Source organism: Papilio xuthus, unplaced genomic scaffold (assembly GCF_000836235.2).
Source record: "Papilio xuthus unplaced genomic scaffold, Pxut_1.1 DF827714.1, whole genome shotgun sequence".
NCBI lineage: Eukaryota > Metazoa > Arthropoda > Insecta > Lepidoptera > Papilionidae > Papilio > Papilio xuthus.
The window spans coordinates 3,366,326-3,380,574 of record NW_013530935.1 but is presented as its reverse complement, the minus strand read 5'-3'; the positions used below and the strand labels follow the sequence as shown (position 1 = coordinate 3,380,574).

At 32.1% G+C, this 14,249-nt stretch overlaps 3 protein-coding genes across 3 annotated transcripts; 2 read left to right on the top strand and 1 right to left on the bottom strand.

Annotated features, from left to right (window-relative positions):
- The first annotated feature begins 58 nt into the window (after window positions 1–58).
- On the top strand, window positions 59–821 carry blp (mitochondrial import inner membrane translocase subunit Tim16). Its single transcript, NM_001312822.1, is given in 1 exon segment — window positions 59–821. A coding segment is annotated over 1 exon segment (384 nt). The 5' UTR covers window positions 59–90; the 3' UTR covers window positions 475–821.
- Window positions 822–1,124: 303 nt separating this feature from the next.
- On the bottom strand, window positions 1,125–3,211 carry LOC106116851 (uncharacterized). The gene is made up of 2 exons (XM_013310897.1): window positions 2,860–3,211; window positions 1,125–2,661 (listed from the first exon to the last, which is right to left on the bottom strand). The coding sequence occupies exons 1-2, from the start codon at window positions 2,959–2,961 to the stop codon at window positions 1,534–1,536; spliced, it is 1,230 nt and encodes a 409-aa protein (XP_013166351.1). The 5' UTR covers window positions 2,962–3,211; the 3' UTR covers window positions 1,125–1,533.
- A 354-nt stretch (window positions 3,212–3,565) lies between these two features.
- Window positions 3,566–5,499, top strand: LOC106116574 (3-hydroxyacyl-CoA dehydrogenase type-2). The gene is made up of 5 exons (XM_013310449.1): window positions 3,566–3,601; window positions 3,678–3,842; window positions 4,003–4,167; window positions 4,452–4,689; window positions 5,093–5,499. Exons 1-5 carry the CDS (start codon window positions 3,593–3,595, stop codon window positions 5,284–5,286), a joined length of 771 nt encoding a protein of 256 aa, XP_013165903.1. The 5' UTR covers window positions 3,566–3,592; the 3' UTR covers window positions 5,287–5,499.
- The last annotated feature ends 8,750 nt before the right edge of the window (window positions 5,500–14,249 follow it).

The following is a 14,249-nucleotide window of genomic DNA, read 5'->3' as shown; positions in this document are numbered from 1 at the left end:
TATCACGAATTTGACAATTTAAAATTTGACATTTCTTTGCTTTTTCGTAATGATACAAGATATCTTCTTTTTCAAATTGAAAAACAGACAATGGCTAAATACATTGCTCAAATTATAGTTTTGGGTGCACAGGTTGTTGGAAGAGCGTTTGCTAGGGCTCTTAAGCAAGAAATAGCTGCTTCACAGGAAGCCGCGAAACGAGCTGGTGGTGGACCAGAAGGTGCAAGAAGAGCCGCTGCCAATGCTTCCACAGGGCTTTCGCTAGAAGAGGCTATGCAAATTTTAAATATAGACAAATTAGACCCTGACAAAGTCAAGAAAAACTACGAACATTTATTCAATGCCAACGAAAAATCCAAAGGTGGTTCTTTCTATTTACAATCTAAAGTCGTCAGAGCAAAAGAAAGATTGGATGTTGAACTGAAGCCAAAAGGATCACAAGCTGATTCAAGTCAACCAAAAGATGCACCATGAGACTTTTTTAATTTTTTTGAGTGTAGTTAATCATATAAATGTATATTTATGTTGTAGATATGTTTAGTGAAAGAGAATGTTTTGTAAAATACTTTAATATGTAGAAAATGGACACAATAGTGACTAGAATACATCAGTCTTATTATTAAAAATGTTGATTATGTTATAAAATTACATTTAGAACCTTTAAAATGTCATACAGTTGACTTTAAAAGCTAAAAGCTAAGCAATATAAATAATATATTTTGCTAAGCACATATTTGAACTTTTATTGGTATGGTTTATTACTATTTATGCTGTGAAAAATGCTTATTAAAATTCATCAACCAAATCATTTCATTTTTAAACATATTTGTGGTACTAGAACATTAAATATCGAATTTCTTGTCATATGTAACTATATGCATTGATACACATATAAGCAGTTAACTATGGTAAAATATTTGAGATAAAAGTTAAATTTTCTCCAACTTTAAATTCATAAATACTTTCTATATAAAACTGTGTATTAGTTTAATTTATAATGACTGCAGTTTATTTGTGCGTCAATTTCTTGAGTAACTTAATATTTGTTGAAAATACATAATATTTTCAAAATAATCATTCATATATAAACATTCCATACAAACTGTAAAAATATTATAATTTAATTTCTTAATAATAAACTTATGACTACTAGAAAATAATTATCAAAATTCTTTTCTGATTATAAAAGTAAAAATGGAAGAAATTGAGCAACGGAAGATATTTTCACACCATTCTGATGTTAACTTATTTCTCTACCATTTTTGACACTCTCCAATTGTTCCCCATCATTTCATTTTATCACCAATATGTCTACATCTTTAAACTTTTATAAAAATTACGAATGTAAAAGTAATATAATAAATTAATAAAAATATAAAGTAATATGATGACTAGATATGACTAATTTGATATTTCTAAAGAATACTTAAAAGATATGATCATGTCTTTTTTGTGAAAAATAATTTGGCAATATGGCAGTGACGGCAAATTGCCTAAATGCTTGCCTATGCCTAAAATCTTTTGCAGTTTATTTTAGGATGGTTTTACATCCATTAAAACTACAACTTCATAGGGACTGCATTCTGACATGCCTAAAAAGTTGCAGAGCCAACCATAGAAGCCCTTCTCAAAATCACATACATCTTTCCACCAATTTGCTCCGCTGAATGTGAGTTGTACAATGCCAGCGTACAATCCTACACCAATAGTGAACACAACAATCAAAAATGGATATGACAGAATTACCATGGGTGCAAATATCGCCTTTTTGATCCAACTAAAGTTTTCTGTAACATGAGTGAATATATTGTACCAGGCTAAAGTGCCAATGTAAAATGAATAAGCGGCAGATATTAAAGTAACAAATGGAATACAGAGAAGACTGAATATGAAGATATGTGGCCCATTATATAGGGAGCATTTAGATACATCCATTTTATTGTACTCTTCAGCAACTATAGCAGCTTCAATTATTTCCAATTCCTCCCTTGATATATTCAATTTCACATCCACATTTTGTCCTTTCTTCTTACCTCGCTTGATTGTTCCAGTCATTGTCAGGTATCCATCTCTTGAGTTGTCAGTTAATGATGAAGGTGAAATTGAACCCTCTGACTCAACTCTTAAAGTTGTTATTTCAGTATCAGGATTTTCTGAATCAATTACGCCTGGTACAATATTAACACGCTTTTTCCTTTTTGCACTATTTTTAAGACTATCAGTGAGCGGTCCCATTTCAAAGCTGTTTTCAGACTGAGTTTGTGACATACTATTCGGAGTTGCACAAGAACTTTCATTATTGTCAGAGTTTAGTATTCTGCAGCCTCTTTGGGTGTCTATATCTATAGTGTCTCTCAAGTCACCAAGGCTGGAACAGGCATCCGAAGAATTCTCATAAATCGGAGACAAATCTATAATTTCACGACTGTTGTGAATAGTAGAAAGTGCTTGGTAACCATTTTTCTGCAATTTGTGTTGTGCATCAACAAGAATATTTGTATCAATCAAATCTTCATCATTTACGTCATTGATAATGGGAAGATTAATTTTCATATTAGATTTTAGTCCATCCATGGTAGAATGTATGATGCCGTTGACAACATGTTCAGTTACTGGTGACAAGCCATTTTTATATTTTGTGGGCAATTCAGTATCAGCTCCCTAAAATTAATGACAAGAAAAAAAATTAAAATTATTATCTCTATGTATTTATTTATGTACCACAGTAACGTACATAATTAAAAATTCAAGTCAATTAATAAGGAATCTTTAGTATTTCATTGAGAAAAATGCTTGAAAAATAAAACGAGAAATAACAAATTCATAAAATTTCTAAATAAATATAGTTAACGAAAATACCTGAACAGTTATTATATGATCAACATGGCCCGCAACGGCATTCTGTTTTTTTCCGTTTCGTTTTTTCGGTAAAATAAATATAGGCTGCTCTACTTTAGCCATAATGATTTCAATACAATGGTAAAAATTATCTTAATGTTAGTTTCCACCGGGAAAGATTTCAACTTCCTTCTCAATTTATTATTATATAAACGTTATTGAAACATGCAGCCTTTCACTTTAAAACATTTCACATACATTATGTCACGATTAACCTAGGTAAATGTTATAAATTCATAAAAAACACGTCGCACCGAAAGAAAATTTTCATTTTCTGAATTTTCAATTTTCAATGGCCGACAGGGCTAGGGACGTACGGTGGTTGTGATTGGTCCGTACCAACCGTACCAACCAAAACAGTACTAGCGTTTTGTAATTTTTTCAGTCGTTTGACAACATCCGGATTGCGGACTATCGAAGATTTTGTTCCGAAAAAAAAAACGAGATTTTTTACAGATTTAAGTAGCCTCCCAACGAAAACCCAAACGAAAGTAACACGTTGGAATGTTATAAATTCATAAAACGAATCGAGCAAGTACATTGATTTTATGACATTTTACCTGACATATAAAATTGTCAAAGCAATGATAATAATAAAGTTAGCTGTCGGCGGTCAATTTTGGAATTTAAAAGTTCTTAAAAACATTATTCATTTTTAACTTAAACTTGCTCGAGAATCAATTTATTTGACAAAATGTTTAAGGTTTTCTAATAACTATTCTTTTATGCAGTGAATTGTTATTGATATCATAGAAAATTAAGCATAACCTCTTTCGCAGGGTATGGTGAGTTTGGTTACTGGCGGGGCGTCAGGATTAGGTAAAGCGACTGTAGAAAGACTTGTTAAAAATGAGGGAAGAGTTGTTATATTGGATATCCAAGGATCAAGAGCGCAAGAAGTGGCCAAGGGTCTTGGAGAAAATGTTGCCGTATCAGTCGGTTGTGTAAGATAAAGCTTTTATTTTACTTAAATAAATACAAGGAGACTTTGGTTGATACCATATATGCGTAGTAACTTAGTTTAACATAATATTTTGCCGAAATAAGCAAGTGAAACTTAACTTTCATTCACTTGAAATCTAATTCTACCAATTTACATTTTAGGTATCATCAGAAGATGATGTAAAGAAGGCGTTGGAATTGACAAAATCAAAGTTTGGTAGACTAGACACACTTGTCAACTGCGCTGGCTACGCACAAACACATCAAGTGTATAATTTCTTTAAAGATAAGGAATGTAGTTCAAGCCATTTTATCAAATGTCTAAATGTAAGTAAAATTAAGAGGAAGAAAAAATAATTTGTAAAAATTCTTGTTTTGGAGTTGTGAAAACAATGCCTCTTTGGTTACTGGAAATTCAGGTTTCTAGTTTTATCCATACCAAATTATAAGGGGTTCTAAAATGTTACGAACATGCAACTTTTTTTGTTCAACTTGGCAGGCCCTGCTGTGCCCCCAGTTACTAATTTATTTAAGCAAAAAAAATTAAAGTGTCCTATTACTACATGTTAAATGTTTATATATCTATTTATTCTTTAAATAATCTTTTTTAGGTAAACACAATAGGCACATTTAACACAATAAGATTATCAGCAGGTCTGATAGGGAAAAATGAACCCAATGAGACTGGACAGAGAGGTGTTATTGTTAACACAGCATCAACAATAGCATATGAAGGTGATATTGGTCAAGCAGCTTATGCAGCATCAACAGCTGCTGTGATAGGAATGACTTTACCAATAGCTAGGGATCTTGCATCACAAGGAATCAGAGTAGTCACTATTGCACCAGGTATTTATTTATTTACTAGCTGTCGCCCGCAACTCTGTCTGTGAGCTAAAACACAGTTTAAACATAATTATTAGCCTATGTGTCTTCTAGACTATGTAATATATGTATGTTAGAATTCATTGAGATCCGTTTAGCAGTCCTGGAGATACCTTCAAACAAACACCCCTCCATCTATAAGAAAGTAACCCGTGTGAAAACTTAGTTAGTAACCCATGTGTTCTTCCAGACTTTTCATCTAAATCCTCCATCCATCTAAACATTCACATTAAGTTCATTCACATTCAAAAAGTTAAGTGAATGTGCCAGAAAACTCTTGAACAGAAACTTGAACTTGTGATAGAAAAATCTTTTTAAAGTCATTTAAAATAATATATCTTTTATATATTTATAAATATTATTTCAGGTATATTTGACACTCCACTAGTACAATATTTACCCGAGAAAATGATTGATTTTATAAAACGTATGACGCCGTTCCCGTCGAGACTTGGCAAACCGGAAGAGTTTGCTCATTTAGTTACCAGTATAGTTGAAAATCCCATGTTGAATGGTGAAGTTATAAGATTAGATGGTGCACAGAGATGGTTCCCGTTATAAAAATGTAGATATAAATAAGATAAGAAAAATAAGGTCCGTTTCCAATTTCACTTAGATATGAATCTAATCAATATTAGTGGAAAATCGATAATATTGTTTTTAATTATTAAATTCATTTGAATTTTTAATTAATGTAGAAAAATACCTATTATTGTAAGATATAGTGTAGATAATAAGACTGGAAATATGTACAAAATAAATATGTTTCTTGGTAACATGGTTTTATTCTACAAATAAAAAATTTAATTCTTTTTATAAATTAATATAATAATATATTATTTTTTTTATTCATAAACTCATAAAGGGAATACAGCCAGTACTTCATATCCTTTTTATATTCCATTGCTCGCTGAAAATATTGAACAATCAATTGACTCAAAAAATTAATTAAATCTATGGCTAGGTACGATTCTAAAATGTTGGTTACTGTTTTAATTGTATGGAGTAATATCAAAATAGAGTTGCAATAAATCGTCCATTCGTACTATGACCACTGAAGTCGTGAATTAAACTTTCAAATTAGTTATGACTACTGGAAGAGACATAAGAACAATTAAATAAAGCAGTAAAATCCGAAGTTATAAACAACGAACGGAGATTTTTGACTCATCCTTCGATGTCCCTTTTGCTTTGGATAAGAGGTAAACTAATGTTCTTTGGTTTTTGTTTGTATATTCCTTGCTTTTTGACTATTGAGTTAAAAAGACTTAACTCATATAATTCGATTCGTATTTGTTTTGTAATGTAGTTGAAAAAATTTTTGAATTTGCATGTCTCATCTAGTAACTCCTATGATCCGTGTCAATAAATGGCGGCCGTGGCGACTTAATTATACGTTTGAAAGCTGCAGTTTATGGCGCCGGCCGGCATGTTTCATTTCATAAGTTTATTTAGGCCTGTTACAAATATTTCATGCGTCAAGACACATTTGTAATTAGATATTGTAAATAGGTTGAAGTTAATTTAAAAAGCAACTTGCTAATTGGCGGTTGAGCTTTTTACTCTGTTCTCGGCACTTCAATCATGGCGGCTGTTTATGTTGGTGTAATTTGGCGCGATAGTTAAAAAAGTAAAAGGTAATAATTGTCATTCAGACATGTAAAATAACCCGTAAAATCTACCGGAAAGACTTATTAACACTTCTTGGAAAAAAGACTTTATTTTGGTGACTTTATTAAAACAATCTTAATGGAAAACTCTTGGAACTATGTAAAGGAATCTTGCTGAGGAACTCTGACAAATTTGGCGAGCGGTTAATTGTAGAAAAATATTAAGCAAGGACGTCGTAACATGGTTGTTAAAGACCGAGCTGAAGCTGCGCGAAAATTTTAACCATTTAGAAAGAAATGGGTGGGGTTATGTGTTCTTAATGATTTCTTGTTCTAAAATTGTTAATAGTCTTATATGAATGCTTTTTTATATCCAACTAGGACATATTTTCTATATGAAGTTTTTAAGATAAACAGTATTTTCATCACAGTTATCTTTTTTTTTTCAGAAAAACAATATACAATTTATATAAGGACTAGCACCATGCTGCGAACTCCGTCTACTAGTAGACAGAAGTACGCAAATATCATAGTTTTTGTGATGAAAAAGTGGAAGTTCAGGTATACTTTGAGTTTTTATATGACACAATGTTTTTTTTAAATTACTTAGGCGTGCATAAGCAAATACCCCATAAAATACATCACATGCGTTTCTTGCTTCTTAATGACTAACATAACCTGGGTTAAACAGTAAGCATTTATTTATAATGTCGGAATATTCACAAAGCTATCTTATCTGTATCGACATCAAGGGACATATCGAAGTCGAAAACTAAAGAAATATGTATCATTGGAACCCCATACTGTGAGAGAGATTAAAATACAGTTATTTAAACTTTAAAATCATTGTGTTAAGGTTGTTTTTTGATTGAAATAAATGTTGTGTGTGCATACCAGAATGCATAAGGGACCATCAATCATATGTGTCGCAGGATATTAAGGTGATTCAGAAACGTTTATTGTATCTGTCCTAAGGTAACAACGATATACATTGCTGCATTTGAAATGTTATTTCTTATTAAGAAATGACAATTGTTTTAATTTTTTTAACGAGGAATATTATTTAAGTGATATTTGTCGATGAAGAAGATTGACCTTTATGTTTCTGACTATTTATCTAGTAAGTTTAGGGTTACTCATATACTAAAAATATTGACTATGACGCTCAGGAAATATTAGGAATCGATTGACAGAATTGTCAACCCATTGTGTCAAGTGACTACTTCACACAATCGGTTCAGGCGTTGAACAAATCAGTTAATCAGTCAGACAATGTGATTGACGTATATATAAATCAGAATACATACGTGCGAAAAGATTTACCCCCAGAGTTGAGTAATAAATGTTTAAATTGAAAAGTAAGCCGTCAATGTGTAGGCAGCATGTTAGCCCGCATCTTAGCGCACGACCATAACGGACGGATGCCACACACGGCGCCATCTTGCCGACCCCTAAATTGCCCCTACTAATTGTCGTTAAGACAATTACAAGCTTCTTAAATCGTTCCTTGTTCACTTACAGGATCGCAATTCAGACTGTTAAAGTTTTTTGTTCTTCTCTTCGCGACGATTGTTGTAATTATTGTCGGAATTAACCAAATAACACGACATTGTGAAACGTTTTTCTCGGAAATGCCGCCGCTATGTTGGGTTTTACTTAAATAGATACGTGACCGTCTGAAGTTAATTGCTGTATTTAACATAAGGTTTCTTAAGTGATCTTCCAGCATTTAATAATAATATCACTATTTTGTGCTTAAAGTTTACAATAGACTTTGGCTGAATCCTTCGGGGTAGTTGCCATAGACGGCATAGGAATCAAAAGGAAAAGAACGTATTTTGATGATGGAATTAAGTAGTGACATAATTTGACATTGTAACAAAAGATTTATGGAGGAGTAGTACATACTGTGCCGACCCTACGTAGGGATAAGGGCAGGTTGATCTTGATGATTATATATTTTTTTTAAACAGACATTAAAAAACGTTTGATGACGTTGATTTTAAATAATCTATACATAGAACTTGTTAAATGCAGGCAACAGTAAGTTACGTGAGTAGCAACAGAGTGCATTACTGGGCATTCAGACCGGTCTATTTATACGAGACGATTGCGTAACAAAGCTCGACTCTCGGTCGACGTGATTTTTGTGAACCTATTGTCTTAGCGAAAGTAATATCTAACATATTTACCAACCGATTGTTTCAATGAAGATATTTTATTAATAATTTAACAAGAATGTCTTGTTAAATTTTGATGTTACTTATATTATTATTTTTGAGCCGTTTTTAGATGTTCAAATACGCGATGATTCAATTTAAGTATTTTTACGTTATTTAAAATCTAAATCAAAACAAATATAATTTAATCATTGAATTATTTTGTAAAATAATACAATATAATTTTAATAATTGAATAAACATCTTTATTTGGCGCACCAAACATTGAAAAGCATAAAAGAAAAGAATCATATTATAAATTGCCATAGACAAAAATATATTTTTAAAATCTATTATCTATTACTTTGTCCGTTAATGTATTGCATATAAAATGGGCATAAATATCTTTAGTCATTGTAACACGCGTTCGATACTAACTGCTTGTTAAGCTGCGTCTCTTTGTTTCTGTTTCACAGACTATAAATAAACATGTGTTTGTTTAGGGGCCTCGGTAATTATGGATAAGCAAACGGTGCCTTGTTAGGGCTAAGTTACACGATATGTTGTTTGTAGTGCGGATAATGTGGGTAGTTAGATCATCATGTTCAAAAATTTGTAATTATAAAGTACTAACCGTCGCCGGCGGTTTCGTCCGCGCGCAATTATAGAAAACTTAGCAAGTAAGAAAGTTTATGTGTGTGTGCTCCACGTCTATGCCAAATTTAAGCGAGATCTATTTAGCGGTTTTGGCGATATCATTTAACAAATTTCCATCCATAACATAATTAAACATTCGCATTTATAATATTAGTAAGATAGAAGGACTTAATAAATTTAGGTTTATATTTTTACCCGATTGACTACGAGAGTACTGCTTCTCGCGCGTTTGTAAGTTTGTTTTTCTGCATGTGGCTTCTCTTCCCTTACCTTATTGTAATGGTGAAAATTATAAAAGTACTAAAATTTGGTATCGGGAGAAAAAATCATATGTAGGTAAGAATAAAAGCATTATATGTAAAAACATTATAAGTAATAATTTAAGTATGTTAAAATTTTATAGTTTCGTAGAATTCATGTTCAATGAGAACGCAACCATTTCATTCGCCATGTGAATATCAACGATTTGCAAGGAGATAAGAAAATTAACATAGATTTAGATTGCTCAAATGCTATGAGCAATCTAAATCTATGTTAATGTTAATCTATGTATTGCTATGAGTAGCCTTTTATTGCGTAATAATAAGATTAAATTATAGCATAATAAGGTACCGTAACTAGAAAATGAAATAAACGTTATATTGGTTAAATTATTATTGGTATTAAAATGTCAGAGAAATTTAAATGAGATTTTTGCATCTGTAAGAATTTCCTGATTTGCATTTATCTTGTTTAAGCTAAAGTTTTAGAACAATTCATAGTAAGTCTATGATCTTTTTTCTGTTCTTAAACTATAATATAAAAAAAGCAGATCGCTCGTTGTATATATAAAAATTACTAATAACAAATAAATTCGCTTCGCTATTTCAGCGATTTTGGGTGGCCGCTCGCTCGTTTGCCACCTTATGATATAAAAAAAACATAAAATTCCAACCTACAATAAAACAAAATATAACATGCTGTACATAAAAGCTACTGTTTATTTCACACAAAATCACAGAATTTAAGCTCCCTAATAATTGCTTGAGGTATTAGTAAGCCATCGCTTTCAAATTGTAAATAAGCAACGGTATCTAAGTGTAAATAACGCTTTGCACTTCAATGTTGTCGCCGTGTACCGTTCCAGTGGGATCTTTGGTATTTGACATGTCTCTGACTGTGCATTAATGAGCAAGCAGTGTTTATTGACTAGTTATGCTAGGTTCACACGACGGCAGAAACGAAAGTCAGTGCTACAGAGTACTACACGTATTGCGTAAACGCTCCGAGACAAAACGATCCTTTTAGATCAAGTCACATCAGCGAAGTACTAGTACGATCGTCAAATGTCAATATTTATAAACTTACACGTAACATATCAAAAGTCATTATTAGATAATTACATTTTTGACATCTCTGCTACTACAGATAATAGCAGTACTGTTATGTCTTCTGCTCTAGGAACTATTTAGTCGTGGTGTGAAGTAAGCATTACTTGCAACGGCACCCGCTTCATTCATGAATACCACGACCCCATTGCTGTACTGATGTATTATTGTCATATGTAACGACTTTATTAACGTCTGACTATTTTATTTAAGATTTGTATGTGGAGAAATGTTGTCTAATTGTATGGCGATTATTATTTGGTTAATAGATGAGTTAAATCTATAGTTAACATGGCTATGACCTCATGTGAAATTAGTAAGAGATAAACCGTCATCATTATCAGCTCACTATACGTCCCCACCGAGGGGCCCGGAGACTACCCTAAGTTAGGGGTGACTAGGCCATAGTCAACCACTCTGGCCGAGTGCGGGTTGGTTGACTTCACACATATCTTTGAATTTCTTCTCAGATATGTGCAGGTTTCATCACGATGTTTTTCTTCACCGTAAGAACGTTGGATAAATGTACATATGTAAATGGGAAATCGAAAAACAGATTGGTACACGACGGGATTCGAGCCCAGGACTGTAGTTGCAGATTGTAAGTTGCTTGACCCCTGAGCCACCGACGCTCTTATAAATACAATATATAAAACGAAAGATATTGTCATTTATTGTATACGCAAAACAATGTTAAAATAAACAAATATAGTTTGAGATCTAAATCAAAATCAAATCCTTTATCTATTGTTTGAAAAAATACACTTAAATATTTAAAAAAAAAATACATATTTTAAATTTATGGCTAAGTATGTCTTTATAATATTAACCTGTTTTAAGATAGCATAATGAGATGGAATGAAAATACCACGTTGTAAATAGATTAAGTGTAAAAGTCCTTTGTGTTACGTGGGAAAGTAGTTTGTTATACGCCATATATTAGAGTTCAACGCGCGCGTAAGCTTCTCTCCAAACAGTAAATTAACATTAAATTATGGCTTAATTTTAAAACGAAATGCAATCTTTTTTACATAATTAATTTATACCAACATGTTAAATAGTTCATATCAGGTTTTTAAAGTTGTGGTATTAAGTTGAGTTTTACTACCATATTCAAAAATTTTGTTAAATGATTAAGCTCCTTAGTGTATTTTTTTTTAATCTGCATTTAACCACTTTGCAGCATAAATACTTTACGGTATCAATTGTAGAACCTACTATTTACACTGTCAGTGACACCGAATCGCTTGGCGTGTTCATTTTCATACAAAACCTAACTTCAAAAAAAAACCTAGCTGATTGAGGCTCTAAGGGATAAAACAGCACCTTCTATTAGGTGCTTTTTAAAACAAAGATTTTTAATTTTTTTATTTGAACTCAATAAACTATAATATTACATGTATTTATGCAAAATGTGCTTATATAGTGTTCTGGATGGCTTGTTAGACAATGTGTTGCAGACATCTTAATGGAAGGCTTCAGAGTTTTAACATTTTCATCTATGTAATACAAACTAGTTAAATAAAGATAAGTTAAGCAGGAAGTCAACATAGCCTGCGACCGCACGGTTTGATAGTTGTAATTAGCTACTGTGACGGTTGCGGTTCAGTTCTTAACACAAAACAATAGTTGTGTAACGTTAATTAGCCGTTTTCCTGTTTGTATTACAATGTTTTCGTGGAAATGTAAAGTAATAATATGTTATTTTTACGACTCCTATGCTAGGGCGTAACTGCCGCTTAAGCCTTTTTCCAATTATCACAATGGGGCTGTTTAATTTGTATTATATAATATAAAAAAGCAAAAATGTGGTCGAAGGTGAAACTTAAGGCAAGGTTAAAACTACTCTCCTGTAAATTTTGATTTTAATCACTTTGGGTAGTTTATGTAGTAGTTATGGAGTCTGCAAGTTTTAAAGTTTGTTTTTTTATGTAAAAAGCAGAAAAAAAATCAAAGTTTATCTTAACATATATGTATGTGAAGTATGGACTTTCTAAGGATACTTGGAATGGATAAAGACATCTAATAAGAATTCTCTTTGAAGATTTTCCTATAAAACTGTAGATTGTTATCTTGAAAGTTGCGACAGTGATTTTAAAAGTGATTTTTTAATTAGGCGCTACTTTACAAAGTCGTCTAGACGAAACTATATTGAAAATACCAACATATATACAAATAGTCAAGTTGTTGATAAGATCTCAATAACTAATTGAAATTAAACATATCTATCAGGCGATTTATCTCGTTGCTGCTCGGAGTTATGTATCGGCATCGGATGCCGCCTGATAATCGGGGCCGGGGGAATGTTTTAATTAGGTTAATGATTGAATCCTGGCCCTCGGCGTGCCGATATACGTCACATACGACGCGCCAATAAGGTTCTTTACAAACATACGACATGGTAACGTTGTACAATATCTCAGAACATTCTTATCAGTTTTTATTATAATAAAAATTAGTGCTAACTTTTACAAATTAAATTGATTTTACAATTATGCATTTATGTAATTGTAACCACCTTTTTTTTTCGTTAATTGTCAAATAAACCCCGATATCAATAAGCGATAGTATGCATTAAAATATAATATAATATAAAATTTTAAAGCCAGTAAAAAAATCATTTATGAATCGAACTTATGTTCACTAAACCATAAATCCGATGTTCGAATATTAAACGTTTAAACGGGCGCGATAACATCAAACTATCATAACAAAGGCTAGGAGCTTACATGACTTAGATAAGATGATGTCAGCTGATACCAAATGCGGGTACTCTAAAGGAATCCACAAGATTAGTTTTTTGGTGACGTCATAAAATTAATAAATCAAACGAATGAAATATGTCAACCTCTGACAACAGCTTTCATTTGTTTTATTTCAATAATAAATTGCTTAAGGGTCTGTTTAAGTAACGATTAAATTTAAATATGACAGTCTTAATGTGAACGTCGAATTTATAACCTCGAAACCGTGTACTATTAAAAATACTATATCTTGCAATTATATTTTAAATCAAATAAAGCTTCTAGACATTTCACGTTTATCATGATAAACAAACATCAATATCAAAGATATTCCGGTGTCAGACATTCAACCGTTTATAGATGCAGATTCGCACGACTTTGTTTCCCTGATCCACAGATGTATCGTCACCGATTGATTGCGAATTTCGTTAGTTTATTATCGCACTAGAAATAGTCTAAACCTTGAGTCATTTACAATTTGTAGTATGTATTAAACGCAACAAATTATTTTTTCTTTTATTAACTTTTGTTATTATTCATTCTTAGTTTATTACATACATATATCAACTCCATAATTTGACTATTTTACTTCAACAGTTAAAATTTTTCTGACAGTGATAAGTTTGGACCGATTCTAAATTAGCAAAGTTCACAATCGATAGGTGAAATACCATTTGCGTTTGAGGTGTAATTTTGCTTTGATTGCGGTATCCGTAAGCGCCCCATATCGTGCGCGTCTCGTCGCTGTTATGTTGCCTCGTAATGTAACACGGCTGGAACGTTGGCGGATGTTCCTTCGGCACAGAGTTGTTTGCGATTTTTATGGTGATTCGCGCCACTTTCGTAAGTGGCCGATAACTTTTAAAACCCGATCACGTTTAGTTCGAAATAAAAATGGCGATTAGGCAGTTTGAATTATGGGTTTTGTTTGCGTTCGCTTACAGGATTTCGTTGGGCAATTAAATTGAAATCAGGGAAAGCTTTTAA

What these genes read in the sequence shown, in the direction of transcription:
- LOC106116851 (XM_013310897.1), bottom strand. Translation starts at nt 2,961, where the DNA reads ATGGCTAAAGTAGAGCAGCCTATATTTATTTTACCGAAAAAACGAAAC. An exon ending in ATCATATAATAACTGTTCAG is followed by an intron (nt 2,662 to 2,859) that starts GTATTTTCGTTA and finishes CATTAATTTTAG; the next exon opens with GGAGCTGATACTGAATTGCC.
- LOC106116574 (XM_013310449.1), top strand. An exon ending in ATTTTATCAAATGTCTAAAT is followed by an intron (nt 4,168 to 4,451) that starts GTAAGTAAAATT and finishes AATCTTTTTTAG; the next exon opens with GTAAACACAATAGGCACATT. An exon ending in AGTAGTCACTATTGCACCAG is followed by an intron (nt 4,690 to 5,092) that starts GTATTTATTTAT and finishes ATATTATTTCAG; the next exon opens with GTATATTTGACACTCCACTA.